This window comes from Hordeum vulgare, chromosome 5H, assembly GCF_904849725.1.
Source record: "Hordeum vulgare subsp. vulgare chromosome 5H, MorexV3_pseudomolecules_assembly, whole genome shotgun sequence".
NCBI lineage: Eukaryota > Viridiplantae > Streptophyta > Magnoliopsida > Poales > Poaceae > Hordeum > Hordeum vulgare.
In genome coordinates, this window is record NC_058522.1 from 536,422,775 (window position 1) to 536,438,989 (window position 16,215).

The following is a 16,215-nucleotide window of genomic DNA, read 5'->3' on the forward strand; positions in this document are numbered from 1 at the left end:
TCAGTTTGCATATAAAATTTATCTAGAGTCAAATTTTATAAAGTTTGACCAACTATATAAGAAAAAAGTATCATTAGATGTATCATGAAATTAATTTTATACTATTTTTTTTTATAAACGTTGATATTTTTAAGCTAAAGTTGGGCATACTTTAAATAGTTTGATTTCAAACAAATTAGAAATAAATGCAGTATCATACAAATGAGTTAGAATTAGCCTTCAGTCAGTAAGCCGACCTAGCTCAGTGGTAGAGCGCGTGGCTTTTAACCACGTGGCCGTGGGTTCGATCCCCACGGTCGGCGATCTATTTTTTTGACTTTCCAACAATATGTATTTTTAGGAATATAGGAAGGAGTAGAATTTTCGAATGCATGTGCCGAAGCGTTTCGTCGTCTTGAAAACCAGCTGCTCCCACAAATCCTGATTCGTTTTCTGTACCAACTTTTTGCAATTAATCTATACCTATATTACCTATATTAATGAAGGGAATATATATTCTTAATCCGTCATGTTATTTTATAGAAAACCCTCTGATGCGTTTAACATTAAACCCGTAGAATGTATTAAATATTTTTTAATATACTCATATTTTCTAAACCATAACTCTAAATTTAACATATTATATATGAAATTTGATTAGAAAAATATGTAAAATTTAAATAGGATGTTATTTTACTGTTAAACATTTAATAAAAACACTACTCCCTCCGGCACGGTTTAGAAGGCACGTTTGAAAATCTCTGGGACCAAGGTAGTCATCGATTGGTTGTGAGATGTAGCTATATTACCTATATTACCTATATTAATGAAGGAAATAGATATTCTTAATCCGTCATGTTATTTTATAGAAAACCCTCTGATGCGTTTAACATTAAACCCGTAGTATGTATTAAATATTTTTTAATATACTCATATTTTCTAAACCATAACTCTAAATTTAACATATTATATATGAAATTTGATTAGAAAAATATGTAAAATTTAAATATGATGTTATTTTACTGTTAAACATTTAATAAAAACACTACTCCCTCCATCACGGTTTAGAAGGCACGTTTGAAAATCTGTGGGACCAAGGTAGTCATCGATTGGTTGTGAGATGTAGCAAGTGTAAATGCTAATACGCCTAATCAAATGAAAAAATATTAGTACTAATGCATGAGCAGCAAATTGGAAGGGCACATGCATGACTAGTACTAGTACTAATTAATAAGAGTAATTGCTTTCGCGTCTTAAACCTTATCTATTTTGGAAACGTACACAAGTTTAACTGTGCCTTCTAAACCGTGACGGAGGAAGTATCTAGGATGCAATCTTAATAAATAAGTCATTATTCGTCTTTCTTTCATACCGTTACTCATCTGGATTGGGGATGAACACGTCAACAAAATCAGGTTTGGAGATGAAACTAAAGGTCGTTTGTCTGATTCTTTGTACGTATTAAATCTACATGCAAGCCGTGTTAAAATAGAAGATCTGTGAAATTTTAAACTGCACTTTTGTAGGATAAGACCATCTTTATTTGTGTCGTAACTATAAATTCTTATATTATAGACTATTTTTTATAAATTAAGAGCGTGTGGTATTTTTTTCTCTTGTTGCAACGCACGGGCCCTTTTGCTAGTTCTTACTTTCTCCGTTCCAAAATATAAGACCTTTTAGAGATTTTACTAGGAGACTACATACGGAGCAAAATTAGTGAATTTATATTCGAAAATATATCCATATACATCCGTATGTAGTTCATAGTGCAATCTCTAAAATATCTTATATTTAGGAACGGAAGGAGTATAAATCTGCATGCCGAAATCCATGTTAATTTGATGTCTTCACCCCCGATCGGATAAATGTCAACGGCAACTGTGTCCAAATTTGACGACCAACCAATGGCTGATGCTCTAGGCAATGCAGCGCTCCCTCTCCTTCAAAAACGAGTGAAACCAGGATATAGCAGCAGCCAAGTCATTGGGCAGTTAAACGGTGGAACAACATATCAAAGGACATTCCATCAAATCATCAGCGACCTGGTCAATAGCTGTTTCCTTTTCGCAAAAAAATAAAATAAAAATACCAACACCTATTTTGTTCATCTTTACATAGTGGCATGAAAAAAAGTTTTAAGCAACGATTAGCTAGATTTGATCCTGGTTTGGAAAAAAACCAGATCTAACCTTTTGATTACCACCGACACACTTGGTGGTACGATTGCACAGCTTACCGCCATGGTCAATGGAGGTAACACTTGGGTAAACATGTTTGCGCCATCTCGGGCCATGCTGAAGTGACTAAATTATTATCCCGGTGATATTTCATTATACCCAACAGCCAGGTGTACGGTGGTAGGATACTGAAGGGGTAAGGTCAACTTCAACGCACGAGCTCAGACGGACATCCATGTGGTTTGAATTTCGGTCGTTTCCCCATATGGTTTGAATTTCGGTCGTTTCCGACGGCAAAAGGGACGTCCGTGTCCGTTTCTGCCCGTCCACTGATCATGCAACGAGCTGCCGCATCGCAACTTGTCTGCATCGAAAATCACTAATTTAAAACAAAACAAAAGGTGAAACAAGCATAAAACATAATTAAACATTAACATAAATTTAAAACAGCTCAACTAGTCTTCAGGGTCACATTTAAACATAACTTAAACTAAAGAAACTTAAAACAAAGACGTCGTCGTCATGGTCGTCCTGGATGCCGCCTTTGTCTTCCGGCATCACCGTCCTCCTCGTCGTCTATTGTGAGGTCGACGTACGGCGGTGGCTGCCAGAGGTGGGTTGTTGGCGCCTGAAGTGGATGCCTGGCCGGAGGCACCTCCACCACCTCTTCGTGTGGTGGGGATAGGTCCGGTGAGCGTGGCGACGTGGGCGCCCATGGCTTGACACCCATTCAATATGCAATCTCTGTTGCCGTGGATGACCACCTCCAGCTCTAGCCCACCAGTCACGGGTTCCACACGGCGATGGAGGGCTCCTCGACGACCTCCTCTCGCACCTCCTCCTTGACGGCCATCTCGAGCTCCGGGATGGTGACGTCACCGACTGTGAAGAGGGCCAGCTGGGTTTCGAGGCCCTCCCATAGGCGTTTGTCATGGGTGGTCATGGAGTCCTCCATGGCACGCCTCATGAGCTCGACCTCCTCCTCTTCTGTCATGGGAGGTGATGGTGGCGGGGAGGGGAAGAGGGATGGCGTCGGCGCGACGCCGTGCATATCTGGCCATCTCCGGCCGGGTCAGGCCTAAAAATCTAGGGCCTACGCCCAATGGGCTTGCCCGTGGTCCGGGCTTGGGCCTAAGTTTTGAGTCCGCCAATAGGGCTGGGCTGGGCTTGGGCTTAGCATATTGTGATTTTAAGGAAGAGTCCCGACCCGCGGCCCTTAGCCTGACGGGCTTTTCAACAGATGGACCGGGCTTAGGCTTGAAAACTAGGCCCAGTGGTAAGGCCATGGCCAGGCCTGGGCCTTAGATTTCTCCTATGGGGTTTTTTAGGCCCGGCCCAGGCCCAACCCATGGCCAGGTATGCCCGCGTGTCTGGGACGGACTTGGAGCGCGCGCATTGCGGAGGACGAGACCGACGTGGGCTCGAAGAAGAGCCTGCAAAAAAAGATAGTCGGCGAAGATCATAGTCATCGTGGAGGTACGTATCCCACAGCGGTGACCACGACATACATGCGGTTGTAGAGGAGACCTGGTAACAAGCGGGTAGCGCTCATCAATCTCCCCGCTCACCGGAATTGGTGGGATGGGCACCCTGTCCGCGAAGAGATGTAGTTGTTGGGGAGGTGGGCACTGCTCTACGAGAGTGGCGTTGCTGTCTCCAAATAGCGATGTCAGATGTCCGGTCCGCGAAAAGATGTCGGTTGTTGGGGAGGTGGGCACCGCTCCACGAGAGTGGCATTGTTGTCTCCCAATAGCGGTGTCATATGCCCGGTCCGCGAAGAGATATCAGTTGTTGGGGAGGTTTTTTTAACATCAGTTGTTGGGGAGGTGGGCACCGCTCCACGAGAGTGGTGTTGCTGTGTCCCAATAGCGATGTCAGATGTCCGCCTTGATGTAGGGCTTGCTGCGTTGCGGCGCCTGCCACGGCGAGATCGCAAATGCTAAAATGGTTATGGTTAGGGTTACGTGTCATGATTCATGTGTTAATTTAGCCGTGAACTAGTGTTGGTTGTTATGAGCTTTTGATCAGATCAGACGGGTGGGCAACCTGATGCCATCAGGCTACCCGTAATGGGAGTATCATAGCTAGTATCATGCATGTCAATTAAGCAATTTTGACGAGGTGGCATGGAATTAAATAAAGAAAGAGAGGGTTGAGTATCATATTAGGACATCTCCAATGATCGTATGATCATCGTTGGTAAAATTGTCACATAGATGATTTTGATGACATGACGTACAATAAAAAAAGAAAGAGAATGACATCGTATGAACTTGAAGCAACGGTTCACGCACAAGCTCCGAGGCAAGCATGGTTATTTCTTCAATATTTAGTGGACCCCCTTAGTTATTTTAAATACAATTAACATACACTTCATTGAAGAGCTTGTATGATGTGTTATTGGTTGTTGACGTGGACACTTAGGGTGTGTTCGGTTTGAGGACCGAAAGTCATGGAATGTCATGGTTCCATCCCAAAGTCATGGATTGGTTCCATCCTTGTGTTCAGTTGATGATAAAAAATGTCATGGGTTGGTTCCATCCCGGTGTTTAGTTGAAGAGATGAAATGAGAAGAATCTGATGCCACTCACCTCTTCAATATAAATGATGAGATTACATCTCTGAACAAATAGAGTTATTTGCATTTGACAAGCCTATAATTTAAATGTTCAACAACATTTTATTTCTATTTTCAACACATGCAAATAAAAATATATGATAATAAGTACATACCAAATATTTACGAAAAATAATCACGAAAATGAAAAAATAACCACGAAAAATAATAATCACGAAAACGAGAAAAAATAACCACGAAAAAATAACCATAAAAACTTTTGTTCGGGTGCGGAGGTGAGCGCGGTGAGAATTGCTTGGTTATTTCTTCTTTTTATTTGCTTTCACGGAGGAATAACGAGTCGATTCCTTCAAATCGGTGGAAGCATCTGAAGGGAATATTCCCTGCATGCGGATGATCCAATTTCGGTTCCTAACCCAACTAAACACGAGAACGGCTGCTAGGGATGAAACCAACCGTCTGATTCCACCTCATCCTGAAAACAAACACACCCTTATACCAACGATTGAACATACGGACTGTTGCAGATGCTTTTATGATACTGTATCATATTAAATGATGTGCTACTATGTCTCTTGTATCGCAATAAATGAACTACCTTATGATACTAACATATGATACTATGCATTACGGATACGGTATCATATACTAGTACCATATGCATGATACTAGTATATGATACTACCCATTACAACCAGCCTCATATTACTACAAGAGCGCGAAACACGGGCATCTCTGGAACAGTACGCGGGGCTGGAAATTCTGTGCACGGTTTCTTGAGACGATCGCGTCTCATCCTCCCCAACGTCTTCCGCAGTGCCTGGCTTATGAACTGCAGCCTTGCCGGACGGTTTCACTGTTTGCTTGCTCCTGTCTCTAAGTCTCTTGTGCAACATCAACCTTCTCCTCGACGAGAGTTGCAAGTGCAATGCACATGCCCGTTGCATAAGATTCACTGTTTTGACCTTTTCACAAAAGTTAAACCGGATCTGACATCGGTTGGAAAATTTTCTTGGATCTAACCCTTTTGCTACCGCCGGAGACCTTGACGGTAGGGTATGACCACCTACCGCCACGGACCCTCGCGGTAGGAAAATGGCCTCCGGCGGTAGCACATGTAACCCTACCGTTAAGGGGTCTGACGATAGACACACGCGCGCACTGTGTCCACAACTTAGAATTCTTTTTACGGTAGGGGTGCAACCCTACCAAGGTTGTTATACCCTACCGCCAAGGACTACGACGGTAGCAAAAGGGTCAGATCTGATTATTTTTTCCAACAAGGGTCAGATCCGGCTTAACACTCACAAAAAGGTCAAAACAGTGAATTTGTTGACAAGAGACGAACTGAAAATAAAATATGTCACCTCTTTCGGCATAGGCATGTTGATGATATGTCATATTTTTATATTTTTTTAGTTTGTTTTTGTTTGGCTGTGTGCATCATAATTATGTTGAGGCCGGATATTAGTCATCATTTCTTGATGCTACATTTTGAACCAATAAAAATGCCCTTTGTCGAAAAAGGCACAGTTTAATACAGCAAAGAGGAACATATCTCTGGGCCACACTATACTTAGCAGGATTGGAAAAACTTCCTCCCTTCCGGTTTAAAGGGCTCAATTCAAAAAATCTGCCAGACCAAGACAAATGCTGAACGGTGGAATAAGTTTCGTAGTTTGCAGAAGTACTCAATCAGTGCACTCGTTTTCCTCAGAATTTGCCAGACGACCATGCCCTTTGTCTACAATGCCATTTGTCATGCAAATCGGTACGCCTCCATCTCAGTTCAGTTACCACTTTACCGGACACTATTGTTTGCATGAAACCAGACCATTCCATACCGAGAGAAGAAAAAGGTAAAAACATCTTCAGAGATTTAGCAGATATGACTTGCTCTACAGGAAATGAGTTGTCAAGAATGGTAGTATGATTTACCAGGTATTGATGGTTATGAACACTGGTGTCGCTTGCTGGTGATTAAGCGACTCAGACAAGGCAGCACTCACCTCAAAGGTGCACTCCCAACATCTCAAGGTGCCAAAATGTGCTCCCAAACGCTGAACTGTTCCAAGAGAAACACAAAACGTCAGCAAAGTGGCAATAGGTGCCCACATAGCAGTTGTTCTTTTTGTCAGCAGTGACAACTGTTGTTCTAATTGCATATTGGGATCACATTTCCAACAAATTGGATAGATGCCGCCAGTCTGCTAGTACAAACACTGAAGTTTGCCTGAAATGATACCGGATGGAAATTTGCACCGGAAATTCTAGTATACAGCATGCCAATATATCTATCAACAGCCAAATGCACATAGCAATTACTCATGGTTCCTTGAATTGCACACTTTCGGAGCTGCACAAGGACTAAGAAGTCTTTAACATTTAGCAAACAATTCTCTCTAACTTCAACCGTTTCTAGTGCATGATAACATGAACATTCAAGACTGATGAGCTAGTGCACTTGAAGAGCTAATACAACGTAAGTTTCACCGAAAAATATATCACATTATCTATTTACTATTTAACATTTGAACTGTTTGTAGAAGTAATTCGGTTACACTGGTACAAAATAAAATTAAGTGCACAACATGATCTGAATTATATCCTTGCGACTAGAAGCAAATGGTACTCAAGAAATAGTGTCACTAACTGGAACGGGAATCAAAACGTACTGATGTCATTCTGTATTTTTAACAGTGTTAAATTTCATACTAACGTTGAGACATTTATTTTGGGATGGATGGAGTATATGCTAAGGTATGACACAGAAATATCACAAATGTCATTTAATCATTTCCCCTAGTTTCTGCATGCAGCAGGTAAATGACAATTTATCAATAACTTCAACTGACTGGAATGGGAATTGTTTTGTGCAAAGCTATAATGGTGAGAGAACACGGTTACTCAATAAAATGCATTGTTTTTAGCAGTACACTAACCAAAATGATCGAAAATGGACTGTGGAGAACACAATTTGTCAGACCATGGCAGTTCTGAATTGAGAACATACCCCTCATGGTTCTTGAGGTAACTGACTGTTACACGCTTTCCAAGCTGTACAAGAACTAGACCATGGATTATGAGTCAAAGGACTAGTCAAGAGTAGTCTATGAGTCACAACTCCAGGACCGACTACACTTCAGTGTCGACTAGTCTATGAGTCGCAACTTCAGTGTCCACTAGCGTCGATTGGTCAACCTCAGAACGACTTGTCGACTCGTAAACCTTGGACTAGACAGTCCATAATGTTCAGGAAATGTGTGTCTGTAACTTCAACCATGATCTGATTTATATCCTTGCGACTAGAAGTACATGGTACTCAAGAAATAGTGTCACTAACTGGAACGGGGTATCAAAACGTAGTGATGTATTTCTGTATTTTTCACAGTATAGATAAATTTCATATGTATATGCTAAGGCGTGGAGTATGGACACAGAAATATCACAACTTTCATTTAATCATTTCCCCTAGTTTGTACACGATGCAGGTAAATGAAAATTTCATCAATAACTTCAACTCAATAAAATGAATTGTATTTAAGCAGTACACTGACCAAAATTATCAAAAATGGATGGTGGAGAACACAATTGGTCAGACCATCGCAGTTCAGAAGTGAGAACACAGTCAGATTGGAAGACCATATTGAGCTTAGGAAGCTCACCTCTTCTTGCATCGATCCTTTCGATGGGAGCACCATCAGCTTCGGTAACACATATATTTCCTGCACAAATTCTAGCATCCGAGGCTGTAGTGGTGGAGCGGACAAAGAACCAATGCAGCAAGCATATTTTATTTCACTTTGAACAACTGGCTAAAGTACGTACTGAACCAAGCAATCCGTCCTTTTAGATCAACGACAGATGACAAGCAAACACTAACAGCATAACGCGAAACGACAAGAGTTTAACAAACTTAGGAGTGACTACATTCCTTTTACAACTAGTATTGACCACAGAGCACGACAGCTTAGAGCTAAAGCAGCTGCTCTAAGCACACATAAAGCAGTGCAACAAGAACTGGAGTGAAGGACATTCTCAAAACTGATCCATAGTAAGCAGCTAGCTCAGAGGTTTCATGGTCAGGAGAAGGGAACATATCCATAATAAGCAGCTAGCTCAGAGGTTTCATGGTCTGGAGAAGGGAGGACAAATCAATCTCGTGCAGGCAAACCTGCGAGATGTAGGCGATATCGCTGAGGTGGTAGACGATAACCGCCTCCTTTGTCGCAAGGTTGAGCCGAATGAGCCCAACTCTACCAACATATAAGATCACAGTGCCACTCCTCAGCCCGAACCCCTCGAACTGAACTGAGCTGTGCACGCCCCAGTCCTGCTTGTCTATCAGCACCTGCCGGACCCATCTCGGCGGCAAGGTCGGCTCCCCCTCGACGGGGGGTGACATAGTCCACATGGATATCACTTGGGTCTCCGAGACAACCACCTTGAGCCTCCCGTCCACCGAAGAGGCCAGGAGGAGCCCCCGGTGGCTCATAGAGGCGGTCATTCTGCTAGTGCAGCCCCGCGGCAGATCAATCACGGTGGCCTCCATGGTGTCGGCGTCCACGGCCACGATATAAGGTTCCGGGCCAAACAGGTGCCCCAACGGCGGCAGCTGCTCCGGGTTGCACAGCCAGTGGACGATGCGGCCGATGACCAAGGGGTAGGAGTCGTGGAACGGCCTGGACTGGCGGCGGGGGAGTGCGGCGCGGACGGGCCCCCAGCGGCCCTCCCTGGAGGAGTAAATCTGGATGCGGAGGCGCTCGTCGGCGACGAGGAGCTCGAAGGCGCGGCCGTTGTCTTCGACGGAGAGGAGCGCGTGCTTGCGGTAGTCGCGGATGGAGACGGAGGGGAGGACAGAGACGGCGCCGGTGAAGGAGTGGCAGACGCGGAGGACGCTGCCGGGGGGGGCCTCCTCGATGGACTGGCCGAAGACGGGGCGGGGGCGGAGGCGGCGGAGCACGACGAGGCCGTCGCGGGAGGCGACCGGCTCGAAGTCGAGGCTCACGTTGAAGCCGCGGAGCACGGAGGGCTCGTCGGCGGGGACGGCCTGCACGACGCGCACCGGGTGGTCGGCGTCGCTGTCCTCCACCTTGTAGGAGACCCCGCGGAGAAGGGACGGGTCGTAGCCGGAGGTGGCGGTGGCGCGCTGCGCCAGCAGGCGGCGGAAGCCCCGGTCCAGGATGGCCCGGCGCAGTGGCTTGGCGGCCGCCGCGCAGCGCACGACGGAGGCGGCGTCGGAGCGCGCTGCGATCTCCAGGAGCAGGTCCACCGGGAGCGTGGCGTCCACGTCGGAGTCGGCGGCGTCGGGCGCGGCGGATCCGGGGGGGATGGGGGGAGCGGGGGCTGCGCCGGGGTCCATTGGGGGATCGGGGACGGGGAGGGGAGGAGCGGGGTTAGCGCAGTGAGTGAACGAATGAATTGACTTCTTTTTTTAAGTTTGTGATGGAGTAAAAAAAAAAAATTAAAGATCCAGCTAGCAGATAGCATGGCGGGAATACAAAAGGTGGGGTTGATGAGTAGATCAAAAGACATAACAGGAAAATATTTCGAAAAAGAGGGTGAAAAAAGGTAGCCTGGCACAGGCGCCGGACTCCTCACGTAATTTCCCCAAACGGGTGCTCTAGAAAAACTGCTCCTGCTTGCCTCCAAAACTCAAGAGTTGTTGTGATGAAGGTGGATATGCTTGCTGCTCTTGGTGTTTTGTTTCTAAAAGTGCACTCGTTCCTTTCTTTCCAGATTTCTGACAGAATCAGCACGATCATTGTTCTGGTTCCTTTTTTGTACTCTGGTCTTGCCTTGCATATCATCTTGGAGATGATCTCTCTGGTCGTTCTTTTGTGAGTCCAAATTGTTGGGCTTAGTGAGGCGCATCCGATGCGAGATGCCGCCTCCATCCATACTGTTGTTGCCACGTTGCATTCTCAGAAAAGATGAGTTGCTGATTCTAGATTTCTGAGGCATAGCTGGCAGAAATAGCTGTTTTGTCAGCCCCTCCTCTGCAATCTGTCGTTGCACCAGAGCCTATTTTTTGTCAGCAGCCATATGAATATCTTGAGCCTTTGCGGTGCCCAAGTTTTCCATGTAAAGTTGTTGATTTCCGACGCTGTCCGTCCTAGGAATTGAGCTTTGTATGCTGAGTTGGCAGTGTAAATCCCCGAGGCCTCATGTGTCCATTTGATTTGGTCACTTGATTGCTCTATGAGCTGGATGTCCGCTTCCTGAATCCATCTATGCAGACGGAGGACGTCCACCCAAAGGTGCGTTGTATCTCCGTGCGCAAGGTCGGCTATCCATGTGTTGCCTTGTAGCACCTCTTTCAAGACCTATTTTTCCTACGTGAGTGCCTGAACAGCGTCGGGTATGCCGTCTTTAGCGCCCCCGCACCCGTCCAGGGGCATTTCCAGAAGGAGGCCGTTGCCCCATCCCCCAGGGTGACTGTCGTGGAGGCGCTGAAAAGTGCTCTGTCATTGTCATCGCATGGTAGCTGCATGCCGTTCCATGGCCTTTGCGGACTTGTCCATGACAGCCATAGCCATCTTAGCCTGAGCGCTTTGGAGAAGCGATGCAGATCCAGCACCCCTAGGCCACCGCTCTCCGTTGGGGAGCATACTATTGACCAGCTAACTTTGCATTTCCCTCCACTGATATCTTCTTCGTGTGCCCATAGGAAACGGCGCCTAACCTTGTCGATCTCGTCGAGGAATTTTTTGGGCGCTCTCAGGACAGCTAGGGCGAAAGTTGGCAGCGCGGTAAGTACGCTGCGAACCAGGACCCGTCTCCCTGCGATGTTCATTAGCTTCCCTTTCCATCCTGCTAGCTTAGCCCTAATCCTATCTAGGATGAATTGTGTGTGTACCAAACGGATCCTGTTAAGGGTGAGTGGTAGTCCTAGGTACTTTATTGGGAAGCCTACCCTCTCCCCTCCGAAAGCTGCAAGCACAGCGTCGAGGTCTAGGTCTTCACAGCGTATTGCCGAGACAGTAGACTTGGCAGGGTTGATATGCAGACCCGTGGCATTTCCGAAGTCTCCTAGAATGCCCATAATCAAGTCAATTTCTTCCTGTATGGGGTTTGCGAAGATGACAGCATCATCCGCATAAAGGCTAAGCCGTAGCGAGATGTCTCTGCCCGGCAGTGGCTGTAACATGTTCATCTCAGTGGCCCTACACAGGAGCCTGTGCATGGTGTCGATGGCTAGGATGAATAAGAGTGGGGACAACGGGTCTCCCTGTCCCAGGCCCCTTTTGTGCCAGATAGGTCTGCCCGCGGAGCCATTTAGTATTACCGTAGACGATGCAGAGCTAAGGAGTAGTGCTATCCAATCCCGCCATCTTGCTGGAAACCCTAGATGCTGCAGTAGTTCTAAGAGGTATTCCCAGGAGACATTGTCGAAGGCTCTTGCGATGTCTAGCTTCAGCAGTAGCGCGGGGGTCTTCTTTCGATGGAGAGATCTAACGGCATTTTGTACGTAGAGGAAGCTGTCTTGCATTGACTTGGCACACAAGAAAGCTGATTGTGCTGGCGAGATTATGATGTCGATGACCGTAGCTAGTCTTCTCGAGAGGACCTTAGCTATAAGCTTGGGGATCGAGTGAATTAGACTTATTGGTCTGTAGTCCTGCACCTCGGAGGCTCCTTCTTTTTTTGGCAGCAGTACTATCGTGGCGGAGTTAAGCTTGGAGAAGTCTCCTCTAGTCAAGTGATAGAAGTTGTGAAAAGCTTGCATCACGTCCTCCTTAATTAGAGGCCAGCTCGTTTTGAAGAAAATCCCCGTGAAACCATCCGGTCCCGGTGCCTTCTCCGAAGGTGATGCCTTGACCGCGTCCCATACTTCCCCTTCTGTGAAAGGGTTGTCCAAACCTCTCCCATGAACTGATGGTAGATCTAATGAAGCCCAGTTTTTTGTGACGGTGCGGGTAGCTTTTTTCCCTAACCCCTCGTTGAAGTGCCTATAGATGACTTCTTCTTTGTGTTGGTGTGTCGTAGCTATGCCGTCGCCAGCCTTTAAAGTGTGGATGAAATTTTTTCGCCTCCTTGCTCTCATCTTGATGTGGAAGAATTTTGTTCCCGCGTCGCCCATCCTTAGCCATGTAAGTCTAGATGCATGTCGCCGTCGTGCACGCTCGACCGCAGCAAGGCCGAGCATACGTAACTTGAGAAGCTTTCGAAGATCAAACTCTGCGTCTGAAAGACGCCTGCTCTCTTGTGCTACGTCAAACCTAAGGACTAATTCTGCCGCTGTAACATCCCAAAATTTTAAATTTTGACATGTTAATATAATTATTAGATTGATTGTTTGTTTGTTTGCTGAGTGACTGAAACTTGTGTGAAATTTGAAACTTTTCGAAAACTTTTGAATGAGAGGGAATAAAATGACTTTCCCTTTCTCCGGTGAATTCAAATTCAACCTTTTAAAAGCAAAGAGAGAAGATGACATGACTTCTTCAACTATAAAGAATTTAAACGGAGATATTTGCATTGAATTCTTTTGCATTTCCATTCGTTTTTCTTCGTGCAACAAAATGCCGGGAAATACATTCTAGAGAGGAGGAACATGACCCTCGAACCCACGGGCATTTTGAAAGTTATTTGAACCCTCAAACTTAGAGGATCATTTGAAAATTATTTGCAAAAGGAAATAAACCTTTTAGGGATTTTTGGAAAAATAATTTTTTCTGAAGTTTTTATTTTTGCCGTGGAAAAATGCCCATCATCTATATTTTATTTTTCTGATAATTTTAGTATATAAAAACTCTTTATTACGAATTGATTTGATTTCCTTTTTAACGTTTTAGTTTCCTAGTTTTGAAAATAGGAAGGAGATCAGTTTTATTAGGAAATACCCCCTGGCCCATTAAAACCTTTCCCTATTTTGGCCCAACAAACATCATCTCCTACCTCCATCCCTTCTCCACGTGACAATAGCTTTCCATCCATGGAGGAAGGAATCCCCTCCTTCCCGATCTCCCTCCTCCTTCCTTCCGGGCGCCATCCGAGACCGCCTATAAATTCCCACCACCCCCCTCTCTCCATTTTTCCCGAGAAAACTCCCTCTCCTCGCCTCTAGCTCGCGCACCCCTCGCCGGAGTCGTCACCGGAGAAACATCACAGAAGCTCGCTGCACCTCGCCAGGAACACCTCCACCTCGCTGCACCCCCTCCTCCACCTCTCCCCACCACTTCGGCCCCCTCCACCGCCGCCCCCTTGCCACCCCATCGCCCTCCCCCCTGCTGCTCCCTCCCCTCCCTGGAAACCAGCAGCAGCAGCAGCAAACCAGCATTTTTTTTCCTTCACCTCGCCACCTACAGCTCCCTCTCCACCTCGCCACCACCCCCGCCCTGGAGCCCCACCTTCGGCCCCCCCTTCCCCACCTCCCGCCGGATTCCCTCCCCACCGGAGCACCTCCTTCCCACCTCGCCACCAGCAGCCACGGGAGCAACTCTCCCAGCCACGGTACTCCCCCTCCCCTCTGTTTGTTCTTCTTTTTCTTTTTGTAACCGTTGGATCTTAGCTATAGGGTGTAGATTAGATCTAGGCATAACTCTTCGGTTTAGTTTAGAGAACCAACGGTTTATATCCACTTATCTTTTAACCAGCAACTTTTCCTTAGCTTCGGCCGTTTGCTCCTAGCCATGCAACAAACAGCACCCGCAGCCAATAGTAACTTGCCACGTGTACCCTCTTTTTAGTACTAGTTAGCTTTATATTTTTCTGCCTGTTTGCAAAAACAGAAACTTTCTGTTTTGTTTTGACCACAACTTTTTATCCCGAAGTCCAATGACATTGATTCTTTTTCCAGTAGCTCAAAAATTTCCTGTAGTTTTTAAAAACATATAATTTGTCTATTTTTGAAATTTTAAAATATAAGTTAGAGCAGATTTAGTTTAAACCTTGTTTTGCCTATTGCAGGAGTTTGAAAAACTATTTTGAGTTGATTCTTTTTGCTACTGCTTCCTAGTGATAAAATCTTACTGTGGTAGAAGTTTCAAAAATTTTAAAGTATTTTTACTGGTGTTTTCAACAGAAACAAGTTTCTGCCATACCGACGCGTGATGAATTCTTTTGCTTAGGCTTTCGCAAATCCTTACTTGTGATGTTATTTTTACTTGTGGCTTGATTGAAGTGCTTATGGTGTGCTTTGTGTTTGTATTGGTAGATCATCCGGAGTGCGAAGCGTGTTACTTAGAAGCGCTCGAGCAAGACAACTATCATCAAGGCAAGTCATTTTGATCATGTTATTTTACCTATGTTTTCGATGCATGGTAGATCACCTTCTTTGCCCAATTGCATGCTGCCTAGGTACTTGGAAACTTTAGCTTAAGTTGTAGTATCATGTGGTAGGAACACAACAACCCCGACACTCGGCCCCAGGACGATAATTTCTTAATGCTATGCTTGAGTAGACGGGTTATCGGTTGAGTGTATACCACGAGTGATGCGAGGTTGATATAATAATCAAGACCTGCTAAGACAAGATTTTCAAGACCTCGGACGCAATGCAACTCTGGGTGAAGGACGGTTGATCGGCTCCCTGGAGAACCCAGTGGATGCCCGGGATGCTAGAGAGGCCATGTCATCCTGCGGAAAGCTTCACCCAGGCTCAAAGAGACGGACGGATATTTTCAAGACCCAAGGCTTACCTGCACAGCCACAAGTCATTATGGGCTCTGGCTTGGTTGGACAACGCGGCGACTCTGGACAGGCGGTGCTAGCAGATGTAGACGAACGGTAGGAATGGATGGGCACCGACAGGGATTCAGAGGGACCCGTTGAAAGACCATGTTTTGATCATCCGGTCTTCTAACACCCTGAAGTGCGAGGACATACACGGAGGCGATCAAATCTTGTGGGGAACGTGTGCAAAACTCTGTAGAGTACTCAAACCTAATCGATTAGCCGTGTCCACGGTCATGGACAACTTGAGCCAAAGGAACTGAAGTTATCTGGATTTCTCAACACCATTAAATATATTTGATGAGGGTAATTATTGACAACTCGGGTACGAGAACTGGTTGGCGGAACCATCTCGTTAACAACCAACTTTTGTAGTAATATTTTGCTTTTAGCCCCTCTTGTTGTAGGATAAAATTGGCTTTATGCAAAACTTATAGCCCCACCTGCCAAATATGCATGTAGAGATAGATGATATTTTACCCCTCTCATATGTGACTTGCCGGCATATTCAATATGCTAACCTACACGGCTGCAACGTCTTATGTTGCAGATATTTTTCTTCGATGAGTAAGAGTACGATTCAGGGTTACGGTCTACACTCAACTTGCCGTTGGTGTTTATTGGGACTCCACTCCCTTGACCGCTTCCGCTGAGATATTTAAGGTATATATCAGTTTTACGCTATTTACATGTGATTGCACTTTGATATATACATTGATGTACTGTGTGTGCCAGCATACTGATCCAGGGATGGCACAGAAACACAGAGGCTTGACTCGTTTTGAGTCGGGTCGCTACAGA

At 45.6% G+C, this 16,215-nt stretch overlaps 1 protein-coding gene and 1 non-coding gene across 2 annotated transcripts; one reads left to right on the forward strand and one right to left on the reverse strand.

Annotated features, from left to right (window-relative positions):
• The first annotated feature begins 230 nt into the window (after positions 1–230).
• TRNAK-UUU lies at positions 231–302 on the forward strand. The gene has a single exon. It is a non-coding gene; the product is annotated as a tRNA-Lys (tRNA).
• An 8,213-nt stretch (positions 303–8,515) lies between these two features.
• On the reverse strand, positions 8,516–10,153 carry LOC123452475. The gene has a single exon (XM_045129128.1). It carries the CDS (start codon positions 10,097–10,099, stop codon positions 8,852–8,854), a length of 1,248 nt encoding a protein of 415 aa, XP_044985063.1. The 5' UTR covers positions 10,100–10,153; the 3' UTR covers positions 8,516–8,851.
• Between the last annotated feature and the right edge of the window lie 6,062 nt (positions 10,154–16,215).